General features: G+C 60.5%; 1 protein-coding gene across 2 annotated transcripts in view; it reads left to right on the top strand.

Annotated features, from left to right (window-relative positions):
• The window catches only part of SLIT3 (slit guidance ligand 3), a 517570-nt gene that overhangs the window by 490706 nt on the left and 6546 nt on the right, over nt 1-20318 (top strand). For both annotated transcript variants that reach the window (XM_055125249.1, XM_055125250.1), the window contains 12 exons: nt 379-447; nt 2790-2861; nt 3252-3323; nt 9953-10024; nt 11182-11345; nt 12308-12432; nt 14367-14464; nt 14840-14979; nt 15783-15876; nt 16884-17021; nt 17861-18101; nt 19646-19776. In XM_055125249.1, the coding sequence (XP_054981224.1) occupies nt 379-447; nt 2790-2861; nt 3252-3323; nt 9953-10024; nt 11182-11345; nt 12308-12432; nt 14367-14464; nt 14840-14979; nt 15783-15876; nt 16884-17021; nt 17861-18101; nt 19646-19776 (1416 nt within the window). The remainder of the gene's footprint in view (nt 1-378; nt 448-2789; nt 2862-3251; nt 3324-9952; nt 10025-11181; nt 11346-12307; nt 12433-14366; nt 14465-14839; nt 14980-15782; nt 15877-16883; nt 17022-17860; nt 18102-19645; nt 19777-20318) is intronic.

The following is a 20318-nucleotide window of genomic DNA, read 5'->3' on the forward strand; positions in this document are numbered from 1 at the left end:
AGTACGTATCAGTACATGCACACATACTGGCTGCTGGCTGCGGGCATGATCCTTTGTGGCAGGAGGCGTGGACGCAGGCCTCTGAGGGGCTGGAGGGCGAGGTCCCAGGAACACAGGCAGACTGTGATAAGCCCCACTTCTCAGAGGAGGAAAATGCAAGGTCAGAGTGACCGAGTCCCCTACCCCAGGTCACACAGCCTCGTGCACTGAATTTGACTGTGCGCTGAACCTCCCACCAGAGACGCAGATCGTGCTTGGAAGGGGGAAGGCGTGGTGGGCGCGTGCGATGGAGATGGGCCGGCTGGGAGGGTCCCGGAGGCCCAGTGGGGGCGGGGAGGGGTCTGCCCACCCCAGCATCGCTCTCCCCTTCTTTTGCAGGTACCTGGAAGGGAACCACCTAGCGGCCGTGCCCCGGGAGCTCTCGGCCCTGCGGCACCTCACCCTGATGTAAGGGGCCCTTATTGGGGGAGCTTGGGCCCGGGGGGCGGCAGGAGAGAGGCTGGCAGCAGCTGGTGGGACAGCGGCAGGAGTCTCACATTGCTGAGGCCACCGAGCCCGCCCTCCCCGCCCCTTCCTTCCTGCGAGCCTCCGACTCTGGGTCCGCTTCCTTTCCCTGGAGCCCCTTGTTCTCGAGTGCCCGAGGCTGCCCTGAGCTTCGCCGGACATGTGGTGGTGTTCCTCCGAGCGCCCGCCAGACAGGGCCCCAGGTGGAAGGCCCAAGTGGGTGCAGACAGGCAGGGGCTGGGGTCAGGGAAGACCCCGTGAGGACCAGCAGGGCAGCTGGGCCCAGGAGGGCCGGGAGGAGCAGCCGCGGGGATGTTCCCAAACTTTGGCGCTCTCCCGCCCCATTTCAGAGTACTCACAAAAGTACTCACAAAGTACCCACAAAGTACTCACAAAAGTACTCACAAAGTGCTGTCATCCCGTGGCTCATCGACTTGCTCGAGCAGGCACCAGGAATGTCTCCGTTGTGAGATTTGTTGTGACTGTTTTTGGCATATCGCATACGCCACGGGGAGCTTGCCAGGCTCTGCCGTGCGGGCAGGACACTCTCGGTAGCTTGCCGGCCTCTCCGAGAAGGACGGAGGAATCGAACCCGGGTCAGCCGCATGCAAGGCAAATGCCCTACCCGCTGTGCTATCGCTCCAGTGGCATATTCGTGGTATATTCGATATGCCAAAAACAGTAACAACAAGTCTCACATTGGAGACGTTACTGGTGCCTGCTCAAGAAATTTGATGAACAATGGGACGACAGAGCTACGGTGATATAGATATGATATAGATATAGATATAGATATAGATATAGATATTGATATAGATATAGATATAGGTATGTATGACTGTAAAAGGTGCCTTAGAGCAGTTTATTTGGGGGGTTATTGTTTTAGTGTGGGGGCACACCTGTCACTGCTCAGAGCTCAATCCTCCCTCTGAGATCACGCCTGGCAGTGCCCAGGGGACCACCCATGGTTCCCGGACGTTGGCCAGGTCCAAGGCCAGCGCCCTCCCCGCTGTCCTCTCTCTCCCGTCCCCTCCGAGCTGCTGAGGGCAGGGCAGGGCTGATGGGTCAGCAGCCCCGGGGGTTCTGCTGTTCTTTCCTGCAGAGTCCGCAGGCTGCAGGAGGCTGGGAGACCCATCCATGCCCCCGCCCCAAGGGAAGGTCCCAGAGTTAGAACCAGCGGCTGCTGGGAGAGACGGGACCTGGGGGTACTTGATCTGTCGGGGGAGCGGAAGGTGCTGGAATCAGGAGACTTGGGTGCCACGTTCTACTGGTCCAATGACTCAGACTTGAATGGGGAACCACGCGTGATGAAGGGAGGCTGCTGGTGGGGGGTGTTACGGTGGATGCATCTAGGAGGGCCAACAAGTGCCCCCAGGAACAGCCGGGTGGAGAGGGTGTGTGTGTGTGTGTGTGTGTGTGTACTGAGCAGATAGGGATGGCAGGCAGGTGCATGTGTGTATGTGTGTGTGTATGTGCTGGGCAGATGGGGATGGCAGACGTGTGTGTGTGTGTGTGTGTGTGTGCGCGCGCTGGGCAGATGGGGACAGCAGGCAGGCATGTGTGTGTGTGTGTGTGTGTGCTGGCAGATGGGGACGGCAGGCAGGTGTGTGTGTGTGTGTGTGTGCTGGGCAGATGGGGACAGCATGCAGGCATGTGTGTGTGTGTGTGTGTGTGTGTGTGTGTGTGTGCATGTGCTGAGCAGATGGGGATGGCAGGCAGGTGCGTATGTGTGTGTGTGTGCTGGGCAGATGGGGACGGCAGGCAGGTGCATGTGTGTCTGTGTGTGTGTGTATGTGCTGGGCAGATGGGGATGGCAGACGTGTGTGTGTGTGTGTGTGTGCGCGCGCTGGGCAGATGGGGACAGCAGGCAGGCATGTGTGTGTGTGTGTGTGTGTGCTGGCAGATGGGGACGGCAGGCAGGTGTGTGTGTGTGTGTGTGTGTGCTGGGCAGATGGGGACAGCATGCAGGCATGTGTGTGTGTGTGTGTGTGTGTGTGTGCATGTGCTGAGCAGATGGGGATGGCAGGCAGGTGCGTATGTGTGTGTGTGTGCTGGGCAGATGGGGACGGCAGGCAGGTGCATGTGTGTCTGTGTGTGTGTGTGTCTGTGTGTGTGCTGGGCAGATGGGGACGGCAGGCAGGTGCATGTGTGTGTGTCTGTGTGTGTGTGTGTCTGTGTGTGCTGGGCAGATGGGGACGGCAGGCAGGAGTGTCTGTGTGTGCTGGGGTTCGACCTTGGGGTGCAGCCGGCTTTTCAGGTGTGGTCCTTCTGCTCCCCCACCCTAGTGACCTGAGCAACAACAGCATCGGGGTGCTGGCCAACTACACCTTCCGGAACATGTCTCACCTCTCCACCTTGTGAGTACGGGGGTACTGGGGGTTGGGGGGGGGAGCGGGCATGCACAGCTGTGGCCCCAGGACTGCGGCTGCACCCCACCCGTACACACACACACACACACACACAGAGCACGTCAGGAGAGAAGTGAGTTGCGGGGGTCAGAGCGAGAGCCGGGGGCTAAAAGCGGCACCTCTTGGTTCCCTGAGCACAGAGCCAGGAGTGACCCTGAGCAGGCGGCCAGGGTCCCCCCGAAAGACAGAGGGAAGCTGGGCAAGAAAGCCGCCGTCGGGGCCCCAGCTGTCGGGGCTGCCGTTGAAGGCTGCCGCCCAAGGCCCCCCAGGTGGCTCCCCTCACCCTCGAGGGGACCCCCTGCTCCTCGCTCCGTGCCAGCCCCGCGTCTCCCTCCGCAGGATCCTGAGCTACAACCGGCTGCGCTGCATCCCCCTGCACGCCTTCGACGGGCTGCGCTCCCTGCGCGTGCTGTGAGTACCCGCCAGGGGAGGCCAGGCCAGCCCGGTGGAGCGGCAGTGGGGGCTGGGCAGGGGAGGGGCTGGAGGGTTCGCCTTGTCGCTGTCGTGAGCTCCCGTGGCCGGGTTGGGGGCAGCCTCGCAGTCGCACCGTCGTGGGGTCACGTGTGTGTGTGTGTGTGTTGTATGTGTGTATGCATGCATGTGTGTGTGATGTGTGTGCATGAGTGTGTGAGTATGAGTGTTCGCCCAGATGGCGCCCCCAGCTGGCTGCAGCATTAGCCTCACCCGTTGGCATACTCCCCTGGGCTCCCACACTTCTGCTGAGGAGCTCGTAACCCCTTCTTTATCCTTCTTTATTTCTCTTCATTTTTCTTTTTTTCTTTCCTTTTTCCCTTCCTTCCTTCCTTCCTTCCTTCCTTCCTTCCTTCCTTCCTTCCTTCCTTCCTTCTTTCTTTCTTTCTTTCTTTCTTTCTTTCTTTCTTTCTTTCTTTCTTTCTTTCTTTCTTTCTTTCTTTCTTTCTTTCTTTCTTTCTTTCTTTCTTTCTTTCTTTTCGCTTTTCAAGTCACACCTGGCGATGCTCAGGGCTGACTCCTGGCTCTGTACTCAGGCATCACTCCTGGTGGTGGTCAGGGGAACCCTATGGGATGCCGGGGATCGAACCAGGTTGGCAAACATCCTACCTACTGTGTGCTAGCGCTCTGGCCCCATCAATTTTTTTTTAATTAAATCACAATGAGATATACAGTTGCAAGCTGTTCATGATTGGGTGTCAGTCATACAAGGTTCCAACACCCATCCCTCCACCAGTGTCCGTTTCCCACCACTGATGACCCCAGTTCCTCCCTCTCTCTCTCCCCCCCCATCTTCCTCCCTCCCTCCCTTCCACCCCCTCCCTCCCTCTACCTCTCCTTTTGAGCATTAGGTTTGCAAATACAGCTACTGAAAGGTGATCAGGTACCTCCCTGTACCTACTCAGGGCTTGTCCAGTGTGGTCATTCCCAACTGTTACTGTCATGCTGGTCCCTTCTCTATCCTAACTGCCCTCCGCCCCCAGCACACTTGAAGCAAGCTTCCAGCCAGCGACCAGTCCCCCTGAGCCCTGTTTTCCCTGGCCTTGGATATGGGTCTCATACATATATATGTATGCATATATATTATATCCCACAAGTGAGTGTGGCCGCCCTGTATCTGTCCCCGTCCTCCTGACTCCTCCACTCGGCATGATACTCTCCAGGGCCATCCGTTTCTAAGCGAGTTTTACGGCTTCATTTTTCCTGGTGGCTGCAGAGTATGCCATGGTCACACCCCCCTCCCCTCGCAGCCTCACCCTGTCACCCTGATCCTGTCAGCAGTCATGGGGGCCATGCTCGGGATGGGGGGCTGCCAGCTTAGGACCCAGGTGCTTTCAGCCACAAGCACCCCTGAGCCACCCCCAGGCCCCCGTGGCTGCCGAGCAACCGTGGTCAGCCCTTTCTGGCAGCCCTGGCGGGGGCCTGCTCACAAGGACCCGAGGGCAGGGCCAGTGCAGGGCGTCTTGTCCCCCCAAGTCCCTTACAGGGTGGTTTCCCTCTCACACGCACCCCCCGTTCCCGCACTCACTTTCCTGGAAAACCGGGCGGCCTGGGCCCCTGCACCCCGCCCCCTCCCGTGAGGGGCGTCTCCCCCCACTCACAAACTCCAGAGCTGCTGGGGATCCCCTCCCAGGCCTCGGGGAGGGAGGAAGATGTGTGGGGGGAGCACTTGTCAGGGAGGACCCCGGCCTGCCGGCCCTGCCCTGGCCCCCACAGCTGGGCTGGGACCTCAACTTTTTTTTTTGCTTTTGCTTTTATTTTTGTGGGGGGGGGGTCACACCCAGCGATGCACAGGGGTGACTCCTGGCTCTGCACTCAGGAATTACTCCTGGCGGTGCTCGGGGGACCCTCTGGGATGCTGGGAATCGAACCTGGGTCAGCCGCGTGCAAGGCAGACGCCCTCCCCGCTGTGCTATCGCTCCAGCCCTGGAACCTCAGCCCCGATGGGTGCCGCCGCCGGCCCCGAATCAAGTGCTGCCGGGAAAGTGGGGACGCGGTGGCCGAACCCAGCCTGCTGGCCGGTGTGATTGGCCGAGGCCCACCAAACCCCCGTGTCAGCAACGGCTCCAGCCCCTTGTCAGCTGCACGTGGTTATTAAAAATCAATTCTCCGATGGAAAGGGGGGAGAGAAAGACCCACGGTGACAGCGTGCCATCCGTTACTGTCACTTCTTCATTACCCGCCAGTAAAAAATACAAACGCACACGCACGGAAGGGTGAGGTGTGTTCGCGGGCTCTCAGGGCAGCTCTCTCGCTCTCTCTCTCTTTCTCTCTCTCTCTCTCTCTCTCTCTCGCTCTCGCTCTCCCTCTCTCTCTCTCTCTCTCGCTCTCTCTTGCTCGCTCGCTCTTGCTGCTCATGTTCAGTGCTCTCGAGCCATTGTATGGACCGGATTGGGATGGCTCCTCCTTTGTGCATTGCGTCTGTGTGTGCCGCTGTGCTCTCTTCGGTCTGTCTCTCTATCTCTATCTCTGTCTCTGTCATTTCTCTTCTGGACTCTTCCGACCTCTCTTCTTCCGATCTCTCTCTCCCCGGAGCCCTTCTGCTTCAGTCTCTGGAGCCCCACTCGCTCTCACTTCTGACTCTGACTCTGACTCTGACTCGCTTTGCTCCTACAGTCATAGTGTATATAGCAATCACATAGGGTGGTGACACGAAGGTGGGTTGAACATTAACAGATCAACAAAGAGGAGTAAGGCCACTCCTCCAGGAGATTAACTCAAGGATAAAATATCCTCTAAGGAGATTACTCCAGATTACCAGGAGATCCGCTTAAGGGCGAGATCCCATCCAGGGTGTGTCGATTTCTTCTTTCCTCAGCTAGTAATCCACTTAAATAGTTGTAGTAAATCTACTTCTAGTATTTCTAGCAATGTCATTCTGCATGAGCACAGTAAGAGAGATACCAAACTTAGTTTGGTTCTTTCTTTTTTTTTTTTTTTTTTTGCTTTTTGGGTCACAACCTGCGATGCACAGGGGTTACTCCTGGCTCTGCACTCAGGAATTACTCCTGGTGATGCTCAGGGGACCATATGGGATGCTGGGAATCGAACCCGGGTTGGCCAGATGCAAGGCAAATGCCCTACCCGCTGTGCTATTGCTCTAGCCCCAAGTTTGGTTCTTTCTGAGGACATCTCACTATATTTTCTAAACCACAGTCCTCAGGTCAGGTTAGACTTCCTAACCCCAGCAGGGTCCTAGTCTCGTCGTTACTTTTGGATCATGACAGCATTTGTCCATGACCATACTCTCAACTTATAGTTGAGTATTGTGGTGCTTTGGCCTGGCCCATTTCGATGCCAGGGTAGCTCACAGCTTGCCCTGGGTCCATTCTGTCCCTCATCAGGACCCTGCTTTTGGGGTGCTAGGAACTAAGGGCAACTGAGACGAGAAAGCAGATGCCCGGGAGTAAATATTATTGGAATCAATCAACTCCCAAGTTACAAAGCATAATATTAACTGTCTTCCTGTGTCCATACAGAAAGGACATTGCTCTAAGGTAAACTAAGTTCCCTGTGGCGAGGCTAAAAGGACAAACCCAATGTTATCCTACACTCGCCTCCTCGGGGGACTTGGGAACACAGTCCCAGTCTCACAGTCTCAGTCTCAGACCCGCAGCGGGAGACCCGCACCCCTCCTAATCAGGGCTGAGGTGGCACAGGCCTCCCTCATTATGTGGGCAGCTGTGGGGGAGGTGAGGGGCTTGTGAAGTGACTGTGTTTGGCAGAAGGGTGCCCATTGCTGTGAGGCCGCATGTCTCTCATTTGTCTCGTACCCGAGTCCTCTCCCTCAGTAAGTGGGGAGAGGTTCCACGCACCCCCCCCAGACCATTCTGTCGTTTTTCAGCAGAAATGTAAATGTTATCTGCACTGGTGCCACTAAGGGAGATGCTGGGGAAGGCAGGGTGTGTGCAAGAGAGTATGAGTGTGTATCTGTGAGAAAGTATGTGTGTGGGAGAGAGAGTGTATCTGTGAAAGGGAGAGTGTGTGTGCGTTTGTGAGAGTGTGTGTGAATATTTGTGTCTGTGAGAGTGTGTGAGTATATGTGTGAGAATGTGTGTCTGTGAGAGAGTGTGTATATATCTGTGAGAGTGTGAGTGTGTATATGTGAGTATGTGTGAGAATTGTGAATGTATGTGTATCTGTGAGAGTGTGAGTGTGTGGGAGAATGTGTGTGAGAGTATGTATTAGTATATGTGTGAGAATGTGTGTCTGTGAGAGAGTGTGTATATATCTGTAAGAGGGTGAGTGTGTGTATATGTGAATGTGTGTGAGAATGTGTGTGTGAGAGTGTGTGAGTGTATGTATATCTGTGAGTGTAAGTGTGTGAGAGAATGTGTGTCTTTGAGAATGTGTATGTGTGTGAGAATGTGTCTATGAGTGTGTGAATGTATGTATATCTGTGAGAGTGTGAGTGTGTGAGAGAATGTATGTTTGTGAGAGTGTGTGTGTGAGAATGTGTGCGTCTGTGAGAGTGTGGGAGAATGTGTATGTGAGAGTGTGTGTGTGAGAATGTGTCTGTGAGAGTGTGAGTGTGTGAGAGAATGTGTGTATCTGTGAGAGAGTGTGTGTGAGTGTGTGTCTGAGAATGTGTATCTGTGAGAGAGTGTGTGAGTGTGCTGAGGAAACACACAGAAGAGGTAGTAGGGGAGCCTCAAGCGAAAAAATGCTCCGTGGAAATGAGCTGCTCCTTCTTTCCTCTTCTAAAAATAGCCGGACCGTTCTCACAGGCATTCCAGCTCCTCTGAGCTGTGTTTCCTGATATCTGCCCCCACACAAGTCACATGCTTCGTATGCGTGTGGTCCCCGCTGTCGCTCCCCTCCAGGCTGGGCAGGCCACCTGGAACGGGTTAGCATGGGGGGTTGGGGGGCCCCACTCATCATCTCCAGTTCTTTCAGTGCCCAGAGCCTAAAGGGGGTGTGAGTGAGTGTGTCCATGTGTGAGTGAAAAAGTGTGTGTGCGTTTGTGCTTGTGTGAGAAAGTGTGTGTGTGAGTGTGAGAGGGTGTGTGTGTGTGTGTTTATGAGTGTGTGATTGTATGTTTGTGTGAGAAAGTTTGTGTGAGGGTGTGTGTGAGAGTGTGTGAGTGTGTGTGACTGTAGTGTGAGAGAGACTGTATATGTGAGACAGTGTGTATGTGAGAGAATATGTGTATGGGGGTGTGTGTGACCTTATGAGCGTGTGAGAGGGAGTGTGAGTGCGTGTGTGTGCATGCTCACGCACACACATGTGAGCACCCCCGTCAGGCTGCAGCCACCCCAGCCCGTGCCTGAGGCCCTTCCTGCAGAGGGCGCGGCTGTGGCACCGTCTGTGGAAAATCTCAGCCCCCGCATGGCTGAGGGCGCAGTGGAAGGGAGCGAGGCGGCTTGTGGGTCCATCTGTGTCTCTAAGCCGGGAGCCCAGGCCTCCTTGGGAGATGACTGGGCGCGGGCCGGGGACATTTGTCAGGCAGCAAGCAGCCGTGACGCCCGGCGGCCCCGTCGCAGGCAGGAGGCCGCGTGGCTCATAAATAATGGCATGAGTCGGACGCTAAGTGATACTGAAAGGCGGCGGAGACGCTCCCGGCCCGCTGCCCGGGGGTGGGGGGTGCCGGCAAGGTGACCCGTCTCCCTCCTGTCCCTCCTGTCCCAGGCAGGGAGGAGGGGCCGGGAGTGGCACCCCGGGTGCCCGAGCATGGGGAGCCTTTGGGGGCCTGTGGCAGATGCCAGCCCGGTGTGGCAGGGTGGGAGAGGAACGTGGCGCTCGCCCGGGCATCCCAGGTTTGCACCTCACGGCCAGCCGGGGTGGGCGCTCCCTCCGTGGCAGGTGCCCCCCGCACAAGAGGAGCGGCCGAGCTCTATCCCGCACCTGCCTGGCCCCGCAGCTCCGCTGTGAGAAGATCCCGGCACCCGCCCCTCAGGGTGTAGGGGCTCTGGTGGGCACCGGGCGAGCCCCCCGCGCCCCCCACAGCAGGTTCCTGCAGGGGGAAGGCACCTTCCCGCCTCCCCGGGCCCCGGGCCCAGCTCCTGTCACACAGACAGGCGTCCGCCTGCGGGGACGCCCCCGGGCCTGGGTCCCCTCCCCAGGGAGTCTCCCATCGCTTGCTGCAGGCCACAGTCCCCATCAGGTCGGCCCGAAGATCGTAGCGGTGGTTGGGTGCCCCCCACACACCAGGCTGGCATCCACATGCCTCTGGGGGCGCAGGTCACCTCTGAGAGGAGAGCGAGGCCCAGAGAGGGCCGTCCGCCACCCACCGTCACACAGCCGGCGAGCGCCAGCATCGGGCTTTGCTCATTGTTCGCCTTGTCCCTGAGAACCCATATCTCCAGTAGGTGGGCATCTCCTGCCCACCCCCCCCCCGTTGCAGTCACACACAGAAGCTCAGGGACGCGGGGGACTCCCCGGTGTCCCCAGCTGCCCGGGGGCCATCTCGGACCCCAGTGGCTCAGGTCTAACTCGGGGGTCCCGTCCCTCTCCCCACTCTCCCCGCCCCCCATGCTGCAAGCACAACGCCTGCAGGACAGGGTTCAGGGCGCCAGTCTGGGGCACCCAGAGCTGGGCCTGACGTTCCGGCCTCCCTGCTTCTGCTCCAGGACCCTCCACGGCAACGACATTTCCAGTGTCCCCGAGGGCTCCTTCAAGGACCTGACTTCGCTCTCCCACCTGTGAGTACCCGCGGCCCCCCTGGGGGTCTCCGGCGGCCCCTCTGCGGCCTGCCGGCCTGCCGGCTCTGCTTCCTGTTCACCCAGCACCGGCTCCGCCCACAGCGGGGGTGGGAGGGTTCACCCCTGGGATGCCGAGAAGGGGTGAAGCATGCGTCAGAGGGCAGCACCCCACCAGGGCCGGACTCACCCCGACTCCTTGTACCCGGCACTCGCCATGCCTCTCCTCCAGGGGAAACTGAGCCCCCCAGAGGGCTGGCTGTTCTCAGAGCAGCTCTGGGACTAGAGCCCTCGTCAGGGGTCTCTGCTCCATTGTCATTGCTGTTAGTGCCATCATCACCGTGGTCACTTCTGTCACTGCATTCCTCCTCGGCGTCTCCCTCCCGCTCCCTGCTCGGTTCATCCTGTGCGTACGAATCACGGATGCCCATCAGAAAACCCTCCAAAAGCAATAGCACAGCGGGTAGGGCGTTTGCCTTGCACGCGGCCAACCCGGGTTCTAATCCCAGCATCCCATATGGTCCCCTGAGCACCGCCAGGGGTAATTCCTGAGTGAAGAGCCAGGAGTAACCCCTGTGCATCGCCGGGTGTGACCCAAAAAGAAAAAAAAAATTTAAAAAAAAATAAAAAGAAAACCCTCCAAGGCGGGAAGGGCGGCAGAGGACTCAGGGGCACGTTCCTGTCCTCTCCCTGGGTGGCAGCTGGCGGCGGCGGAGAGGGGGGCCAGTGACATCAAGCTGAAAGCCCCCCATCTTCCACCACGTAGCCCCTCGAACCTTGCGCCCAGCAGACAGATGGATGGGAGGGTGGGGGCTTTCCCCTCCCGGGTTGAGACCCAGTGGGGCAGGGAGGGGACGGTGCTGGGACACGGGGGTCTGGGGGCCTTCCCATGCCGTTTGCCAAGTGCCCTTAGGCGGAGGAGCAGCCCAAAGGGGACACTGGTGATCTGAAGATGCTTCAGGGTTGCTAGAACTTTCTCTGCAGAGCACAGCGGCCCCATGGCCCCTGCCAGAGGCTCCATCAGGGCGGGGGTTTGATCGACTCTGGCGGCCGGACCCTCTGCAGACATGGGGGTGCACCACGGGGGCGGGGTGCGGGTCCCTTTCCTGCCCGTGCCGGGGTTCACTCTGCCCGGACGCTGACAGCCCGCTCTGCCCTAGGGCGCTGGGCACCAACCCCCTGCACTGCGACTGCAGCCTGCGCTGGCTCTCCGAGTGGGTGAAGGCGGGCTTCAAGGAGCCAGGCATCGCCCGCTGCAGCACCCCCGAGCCCATGGCCGACCGGCTGCTGCTCACCACCCCCACCCACCGCTTCCAGTGCAAAGGTAAAGGGGGTGCCGCCCTTCGCTCCCTCGTTCCCCGTGCCGGACTTCATCTGAGCCTGCCCGTTCACAACGGAGAAAGTGGGGCCAGAGAGTAGGGAGGCTGGGGGGGAGGGGGGTGAAGGTACCGGCCTCGGTAGTCTGTCCCCTCTGCTTCATGTCTCCAACACCCGGACAGCTGTCAGAGGTCACTCCTGAGTGCAGGGCCAAGAATTGCCCCTGGGTTCTACTGGCATGACCCGAAAGAAAAAAACAAAACAGGGGCCAGAGCAATAGCACAGCGGGTAGGGCGTTTGCCTTGCACGCGGCCGACCTGGGTTCAATCCCCGGCATCCCATATGGTCCCCCAAGCACCGCCAGGAGTAATTCCTGAGTGCAAAGCCAGGAGTAACCCCTGAGCATTGCTGGGTGTGACCCAAAAAGCAAAAAAAAAAAAAAAACATAGAGATGGATGGATGGATGGATGGATGGGTGGATGGATGGGTGGATGGATGGAAGGATGGAAGGGTGGGTGGATGGGTGGGTGGATGGGTGGGTGGATGGGTGGATGGATGGATGGATGGATGGGTGGATGGATGGGTGGATGGATGGAAGGATGGAAGGGTGGGTGGATGGGTGGGTGGATGGGTGGGTGGATGGGTGGATGGATGGATGGATGGATGGGTGGATGGATGAGTGGATGGGTGGGTGGATGGGTGTATGGATGGATAAGTGGGTGGGTGGATGAATGGGTGGGTGGATGGATGGATGGATGGATGGATGGATGGATGGATGGATGAATGGATGGGTGGATGGATGGATGGGTGGGTGGATGGGTGGGCAGATGGTGGATGGGTGGATGGGTGGGTGAAGAATGGATGGAGAGGGACCAAGTGATAGAACAGCCAGTCTTGGGGCTGGACTGGCCAGGACGGAGCACCAGGAGGGCCCGAGCCCGCTGATGGCTCTGTGCTTCCGCCCTGCAGGCCCCGTGGACATCAGCATCGCGGCCAAGTGCGACGCCTGCCTCTCGGGCCCCTGCAGGAACAACGGCACTTGCACCCAGGACCCAGTGGAGCATTTCCGCTGTGCCTGCCCCTATGGGTACAAGGTAGGACGCTGGCGCCATGCCCCCAAACAGGCCACGCCCTGTGGGGCATGTCTTATTAGATACCATGCTCTGCAGACCACGCCCCTGGGCGTGTCCCAATCGGCGTTACGCCCCCAAATAGACCACGCCCCTAGCAGGCCACACCCCCGGCCCCTCGAAGCGCTGAGGCCTTTGCATTTCCTTGGGGGAAATTGAGTCTCAGAGAGCAAAGGTATGGCCCCGTGGATGGAGCCTCTGTCCACCTCGGGAGCTGGGCCCAGCAGCGCAGAGGTGGGACCGTCGGGGTGCCCAGCCCCTCTGCGGCCAGGCTCTGGTCCCCTGGGAGAGGGCAGCTCAGCGGGGAGCCCCCTGTCCTCAGCCGGGACTTGGGAGCTGGCACGGGGGTTTGCACACACGCAGGCAGGTGTCCCATAGGTGACCGGGCAGCAGGCAGCGGGCAGCGGGAGGAGCTCACGGCCAGCCGGGCGCTGACCAAGGGCCGGGACTCTCCACGCACCAGGGGCAGAGGAGCCCCTCCTGGCCCAGGGCAGCCTCTAGCCCTCCCGGAGCCCCCCGCCGACCTCTGCCCCCTCTTTCCCAGCCGAGACAGCCGCTCTTTCCCACAGCACACACACAGGTACACACATACAGACACACACAGACACTCATATACACAAACACACACAGACACACACACAGATACAAACGTAGAAACACCCAGACACACACAGATACAGAGATACACAGACACACATTCACAGACACACACAGATACACACAAACACACACAGACACACTCACATACACAGACACACACGGATACACACACTTAGACACAGACACACCCAGACACACAGACACAGACTCACACACAGATAAACTCACATACACAGACACACATAGACACACAAACATGTTCACACAGACACACACACTCACACAGACACACACAGATAAACATATAGACACACATAGACATACACTCACAGACATACACTCACAGACACACACAGTCACAGACACACATGCACTCACACACACAGAGACACACAAATACACACAGTTACACACATAGACACACACAGTCATAGACACACTCGTGCACACACGCTCACACACGCAGGAAGGGTCTCCCGCTCCCTCTAAGGAACGCCAGTGCCTTACTCAGCAGTGGCTCTGACAGTCTCAGAGCGCCACCTAGGGGCCTGCGCCAGACTAACAGGAATCCCGCTAAAGCCACTCTGCTCACTGAACACACACACACACACACACACACACACACGCGCGCGCAGACACACACTCATTCACACACACACAGGAATCCCGCTGAAGCCACTCATGTCCCAGACACACACACACACACACGCATGCACATGCATGCAGACACACATACACAGACATAGACACATACACACACGCAGACACACATTCACACACACAGAGGAATCCCGCTGAAGCCTCTCATGCCACACACACACACACGCATGCACTACACTCGTGCACTCATGCACGTCCGCACGTGCCCACACAAATGCATGCACACACCGCCCCTCCCGTGGACAGCGGGCAGCGGGGAGGTGGGAGGAGCTCACGAGCCAGCCGGGCGCTGACCGCTGGGCCCGGACTCTCCCGTCCCCCTCCGGGCCAGGGAGGCCTCCTGGGTCTCTGCTCCTGGAGGCTGGGGCCGGCCCAGCACCGCCCGCCCGCGCCCTTCCCGGTGTGTCCCGGGGTGGGGCAGGGTCCCTTAGCCCCGCCCCTGAGCACGGAGATGGGCACGCGGGCGGGCGCGTCCCGAGTCAGAGGGAGGACGGACAGCCCCCACTCCCGGCCCTGCCCTCCACGCTGCACCCCCCCCACACACACAGTTTATGTGAGAACGGGAGTACGGGGCACACAGGTGCCGGCAGCTCCCGTGTCACGGGAGGGTGACGCTGGCTCCGCCCCCGCGCCCCCAGGGCCGCGACTGCTCGGTGCCCATCAACACCTGCGTCCAGAACCCGTGCCAGCACGGAGCCACCTGCCTGCTGAGCGACGCCCACAAGGAGGGCTTCAGGTACCGCCCCCTCTGGGCAGTCTGGGCCCCGCCCCGCACGGAGGCGCCTACCAGCTCCCGGGGGCTCTGTCTGGGGAGGGGGGCGGGGCTCGCCCCGGCCTGCCAGGCTCTGCCCCGCCCCCTCCTGGGCAGTCTGGGCCCCGCCCCCGCACGGAGGCGCCTACCAGCTCCCGGGGGCTCTGTCTGGGGGGCGGGAGGGGGGCTCGCCCCGCCCCCTCTATCCCGGCTGGGGTTCCCAGAGCTGCAAGCCCGGCCGGGGGGTATAGGCAGGGCGAGGTGACCCCGTCAGCTCCCGGGTGGGGTGGGGGAGCCCAGGGTGGCCTTAAGAGCCGCCGCCAGACTCGCCCCCCCGCCCCGCCTTCACCCCACCCCAAGCTGCGCCTGCCCCCCGGGCTTCGAGGGACCGCGGTGCGAGATCAACCCGGACGACTGTGAGGACAACGACTGTGAGAACAACGCCACGTGCGTGGACGGCATCAACAACTACGTGTGCGTCTGCCCCCCCAACTACACAGGTAGGCCCCGGCTCCGGCCCCCCCCCCACGTCCCTCCTGCCCCGGGGGCGGGGGGCGCCTCCTTGAAATGGTCAGAGGGCGCACCCAAGGGGCAGCCGACAGACACCCCCGCCCCGGGGAATAGTTCCTACTTGGGGAAAGAAGGTTCTAGAAGAATAGCTCCTCTTCACTTTATTCCAGCGGGGGGGGGGACCCCCTGCACCACCCCACACACACCCAGGGAGGGACTTAAACCCTGCGCTGACGGAGGGGCCTCCCAGTGGGCTCTAGACCCCACACTCGGGGTGGGGGCGTCTCCCCTGGACCCTGGACCGTGAGGATGGGCAGACACAGGTGGGCAGAACTGCCCCTCACCGCTTCCTGGGGCCCCGGGTTCGGTTCCCTCCGGGAGCCCCTGGCTCTGAGCAAACCTCCTCTCCTACCCACCGCCCTCGAACTCGGACCAGCCCCGGGACCTCCGCAGGGCAGGAAACGTGTCTTGGGAACAGCAGGCCAGGGTGAATATGCGGGGGGGGGGGGGTGCCTGAGCCCCAGCTCTCGGGCCCGAGATGAGCCACTCACCCAGAGGAGGGGGCCCGCTCGCCCTGGCCCCCCTGAAAGCCAGGCCCACCCCCAGGGGACTCTCAGGGTGTCCGCTGGGCCCTTTCCCCCATCCCCCTGCAAGGGGCATCCTAGCCACGAGCTCCACTGTCCCGACTGCTGGGGCAAAGACCATCTTGCTGCTTCAGCCCTGGGCAGAGGGGGGACCCGCCCGGAATCCGCACTCCTGGGCGCCCCCCTCACCTCCCCGGCCCCCCACCCAGGTGAACTGTGCGATGAGGTGGTAGATCCCTGCGTGCCCGAGCTGAACCTGTGTCAGAACCACGCCAAGTGCGTCTCTCTGGACCGGGGCTTCAGGTGAGCACCGGCTGGGGTCCAGCCACCCCCGCCCCGCCTCCCCCCTCCTCACTCCCATGGCCCCACTCGCTTCGGGGGAGGGAGGGAAGGGAAGCCGGTCACTAGGCGGGTGTCAAACCCCCTACCCCACTCCCCTGCCCCAGGCACCCCTCCAGCCTCACCCTGCCATCCGCCAGCCGGGCCCGAGTGCAGAGGGGATGGGACAGCACCTGGCCAGGAGCAACTTTGGTTGCTTAAAGAGACTCCAGGCCCCCCACGGGGGCTGGGGCGATAGCACAGCGGGGAGGGCGTTTGCCTTGCACGCGGCCAACCCGGGTTCAATTCCCAGCATCCCATAGGGTCCCCCGAGCACTGCCAGGGGTCATTCCTGAGTGCAGAGCCAGGAGTGACCCCTGTGCCGGGTGTGACCCCCCCCAAAAAAAAGAGAGAGCGAGAAAGACTCCAGGCCAGCCAAGTACTAGGGGGAGTTGCAGGGGTGGGGGGGAGGGGTGTATTTACTAAAGTACATTTAAGTCAGGGTTGGAGAGTCAGGATAGCATGGCGGGGAAGGTGCCCACCTTGCATGTGGCTGACCCCTGACCCCTGCTTGACCCCCAGCACCCCATACAGTTCCCCCTGAGCACCGCTGGGTGTGGCCTAACCCCCCCTAAAAAAATTAATAAATGAGAAGCTAGAGTGATAGCACAGCGGGTTGGGCATTTGTCTTGTACGCGGCCGACCCAGGTTCGATTTCCAGCATCCCATAGGGTCCCCTGAGCACTGCTAGCAGTAACCCTTGAGCATCGCCAGATTTGACCCCCCCAAAAAAAAAAAGAATAAATGAAACGAATAAAGGAGATGGTGAGGGAGGCTGTGGGCGCCGCTTGCTTTGATGCCAGGGTTGGGTGGGGTCGGAGTCCTTTGAGCCTTCATCCATCTGGGGGGCTCCCGCCTGCGGAAGCTGAAGGGGCCGGTGCGGTGGGTGGACACCTGGGCAGACCGGACCCCCCCTCCCTGCTGCCCTGCAGGTGTGAGTGTTCCCCGGGCTACAGCGGGAAGCTGTGTGAGGTGGACGTGGACGAGTGCGCCGGGCACCAGTGCCAGCACGGCGCCCGCTGCGTGGACGCGGTCAACGGCTACACCTGCATCTGCCCCCAGGGCTTCAGGTAGGCCCGCGGGGACTCTCAGGGGAAGCCGGGCCGGGCCCCTGGTGCCCAGCCCGAGCCCGGCCCTTCAGCCACCTCGGAAGCTCTTCTACTGTATTTTATTTTGTTTTATTTTATTTTATTTGGGGGCGGGGGGTTGAGTCACACTTGGCGATGCTCAGGGCTGGCTCCCGGCTCTGCACTTAGGAATCACTCCTGGCGGTGCTCGGGGGACCCTATGTGCTGGGGATCGAACCCGGGTCGGCCGCGTGCAAGGCAGACGCCCTCCCCGCCGTGCTGTGGCTCCAGCTCCAGCCCTTGCACGGTAGACAGTGGCGTTTGGACAGTCCCACACCCCTGAGCCCTGGGGACAGTCGCCCCCAGGGGGCGTGTCATCCTGTGGGCTTGGCAGAGTGCAGTCGTGACGCACCCCGAGCCCCCCAGGGCCCACCCCGGAGCAGAGCATCCCCCATGCACCCCACTTCCTTTCTCCTGCCTCCCGCGGCTGGGTGAGCTGCTCCCGTCCAGGGAGTTCCGGGGACGCTGACCCCCGGGGAGTGGGGGGCACCCGTGCTCCAGTCCAGCCCCGTCACTGGAGAAGACTCGCTGAGCTAGCGAGATGGCACAGGGGAGGGTGCCTGCCTGATCACACAGCCGGTCCGGGTTCAATCCGAGAAACCCCGTAGGGGCCCCCGAGCACTGCCAGGAGTGATCCCTGAGCACAGAGCCAGGAGTCACCCCTGAGCATCTCGGGTGTGACCCAAAAGCCAAAAAGAAAACAAAGAGGGGGGGCGGGCGGCCCACGGAAAGAGCGGGTGGGGCACCAGGCCCTCCGGCCCTGACCGTGCCCCCCCACACAGCGGCCCCTTGTGCGAGCAGCCCCCGCCCATGGTGCTGCTGCAGACCAGCCCGTGTGACCAGCACGAGTGCCAGAACGGGGCGCCCTGCGTCCTGGTGCAGCAGGAGCCCGTCTGCCGCTGCCCCCCGGGCTTCGCCGGCCCCCGCTGCGAGAAGCTCGTCACCGTCAACTTCGGGGGCAAGGACTCGTACGTGGAACTGGCCTCCGCCAAGGTCCGGCCCCAGGCCAACATCTCCCTGCAGGTACCCGGAGAGACACACACACTCACACTCACACTCACAGACACACACACACTCACATTCACATACAGACACACACACACATACTCACACACAGACACACTCACACACATTCACACACAGACACACTCACACACAGACACACACACAGACACACACACAGACACACACAGACACACACACAGACACATTCACACACAGACACAAAAACATATACACATATACACTCGCACGCACACATACATACACACATAACACACAGACACACATATACACATATATAGTCATACACACATATACACATATATAGTCATACACACATTCACACACACATACACACTTATATTCACATACGTACACACATATACACATATATAGTCATACACACATTCACACACACATACACACTTATATTCACATACGTACACACATATACACACTCACGCATACACACATTCAAACACACATACATTCATACATTCACACACCCTCACACACATACAAACAGACATACTTTGCAAACACACAGACACACAGACACACACTCACACACACTCGAACACACATATTCACACTCACGCACACACATGCTCGCATGCATACACTCATGCACACATTCACAAAACACACAGAAACATACACATATACACTCACACAACACACATACATATACATAGTCATACATTTACACAGACATACACTCACATGTACACACTTACACTCATATACTCACATTCATACACACATACACTCATACACACACCTCACACATACTCACATACTCACATTCATACACACACACAAACACACAGCACTCATACACACACCCCTACACATACTCACACTCACACACACACATATACTCATACACTCACACTCACATCCTCTCCCCGCCCTCGGCCTGGCACGTGCTGGGCCGGAGCAGGGCACAGGGCAGGGGGCTCAGACAGGCCCTGCGGCCCCCAGCCGGGAGGGGGACCAGGGCCCTTGCTGTGGGTCCTACCCGGCGCAGGGCCGCGGCCGCCCCTGTGCATCTGGAGTCGGAGAGGAGGTCTGAGGGCCCCCGGGCGCCCCCAGGCCTGACCCCCGGACAGACCAGAGGGAGCTGGGGTGTCCGCAGACCCGGGGCCACCGTGTGTGGCCACACAGATGCCGAGGGGCGTCCCCGGCTGGGCGGGGGCTGGGCACCCCGAGCCGCCTGCACCAGTGCCCAGACGGTGTCCCCGGGCCGGACCCTGGCCTGGGCTGTGGGCCCCCCGGGCTTGGCTCTCGGTGCCCCGCGGGTCCCCTGGGCCTGCCCCGCTGGTGTGGCCCATCAAGGTGTCAGCCTCACGCTGCCTCAGGGGGAGGGAAGGGGGGGAGAGGGGGGAGGGGGGCCAGTGGGGGAGAGGGTCTCCCCGGAGCATGCCCAGAGCCCGCCTGAGCGCAGTGCCCTGGGGGCGGCTATCAAAGGCCGCCCCGAGGGCCTGTGCCCCAGGGACCCCCCCCAAGTGTCCCGCATGTACCCACGGGCAGCCTGAGCAACCCGCCCCGCCCCTGCCCTACAGGTGGCCACCGACAAGGACAACGGAATCCTGCTGTACAAAGGGGACAATGACCCGCTGGCGCTGGAGCTGTACCAGGGCCACGTGCGGCTGGTGTACGACAGCCTGAGCTCCCCGCCCACCACCGTGTACAGGTGAGCGACCCCCTCCCCGGCAGGGTCGCGGGCACGGTGGAAATGGGCCGTTTAGCCACCAGGGGGCGCTGCCGGCCCCACCTATTCGTTGCGCTTGGGGCGGGGGGATTGCCGGGGGAGCAAGGTGGGAAGGAGGGTGCGGTGATCCCAGGACCACCTCTCTCGGGCTCCACATTACTTTTTTAGGGGCGGGAAGCCTGGTGCTCAGAGTTGGCCCTTGCACCCCCCACAGCCGGCCAGAGGGGCTGCCCGGGAACCCCTGTGGGTTCCCTGCGGGCTCTGGCGCCACCTAGTGGCCCCAGCTCATCCCTGCGTGTGGTCCCACAGTACAGGAGGTCCCGGTCCCCGGGTCACTGCAGGTCCAGGCCTCCCCCAACCACCACCACCACCACCACTGGGCAGCTCCGTTGGGGGCCTCCTGGGTCCCTCCCCGCTGGCAGCCGTGGGTGCAGGCGCTGCAGGACCAGCTCTGCCCGCCGGGCAGTGCCACTCGGAGCCTGACTCTCTCCCAGAGGGTGATGAGAGAGAGGGGGGAGGTAGTA

This window comes from Sorex araneus, chromosome 2 (genome assembly GCF_027595985.1).
Source record: "Sorex araneus isolate mSorAra2 chromosome 2, mSorAra2.pri, whole genome shotgun sequence".
NCBI lineage: Eukaryota > Metazoa > Chordata > Mammalia > Eulipotyphla > Soricidae > Sorex > Sorex araneus.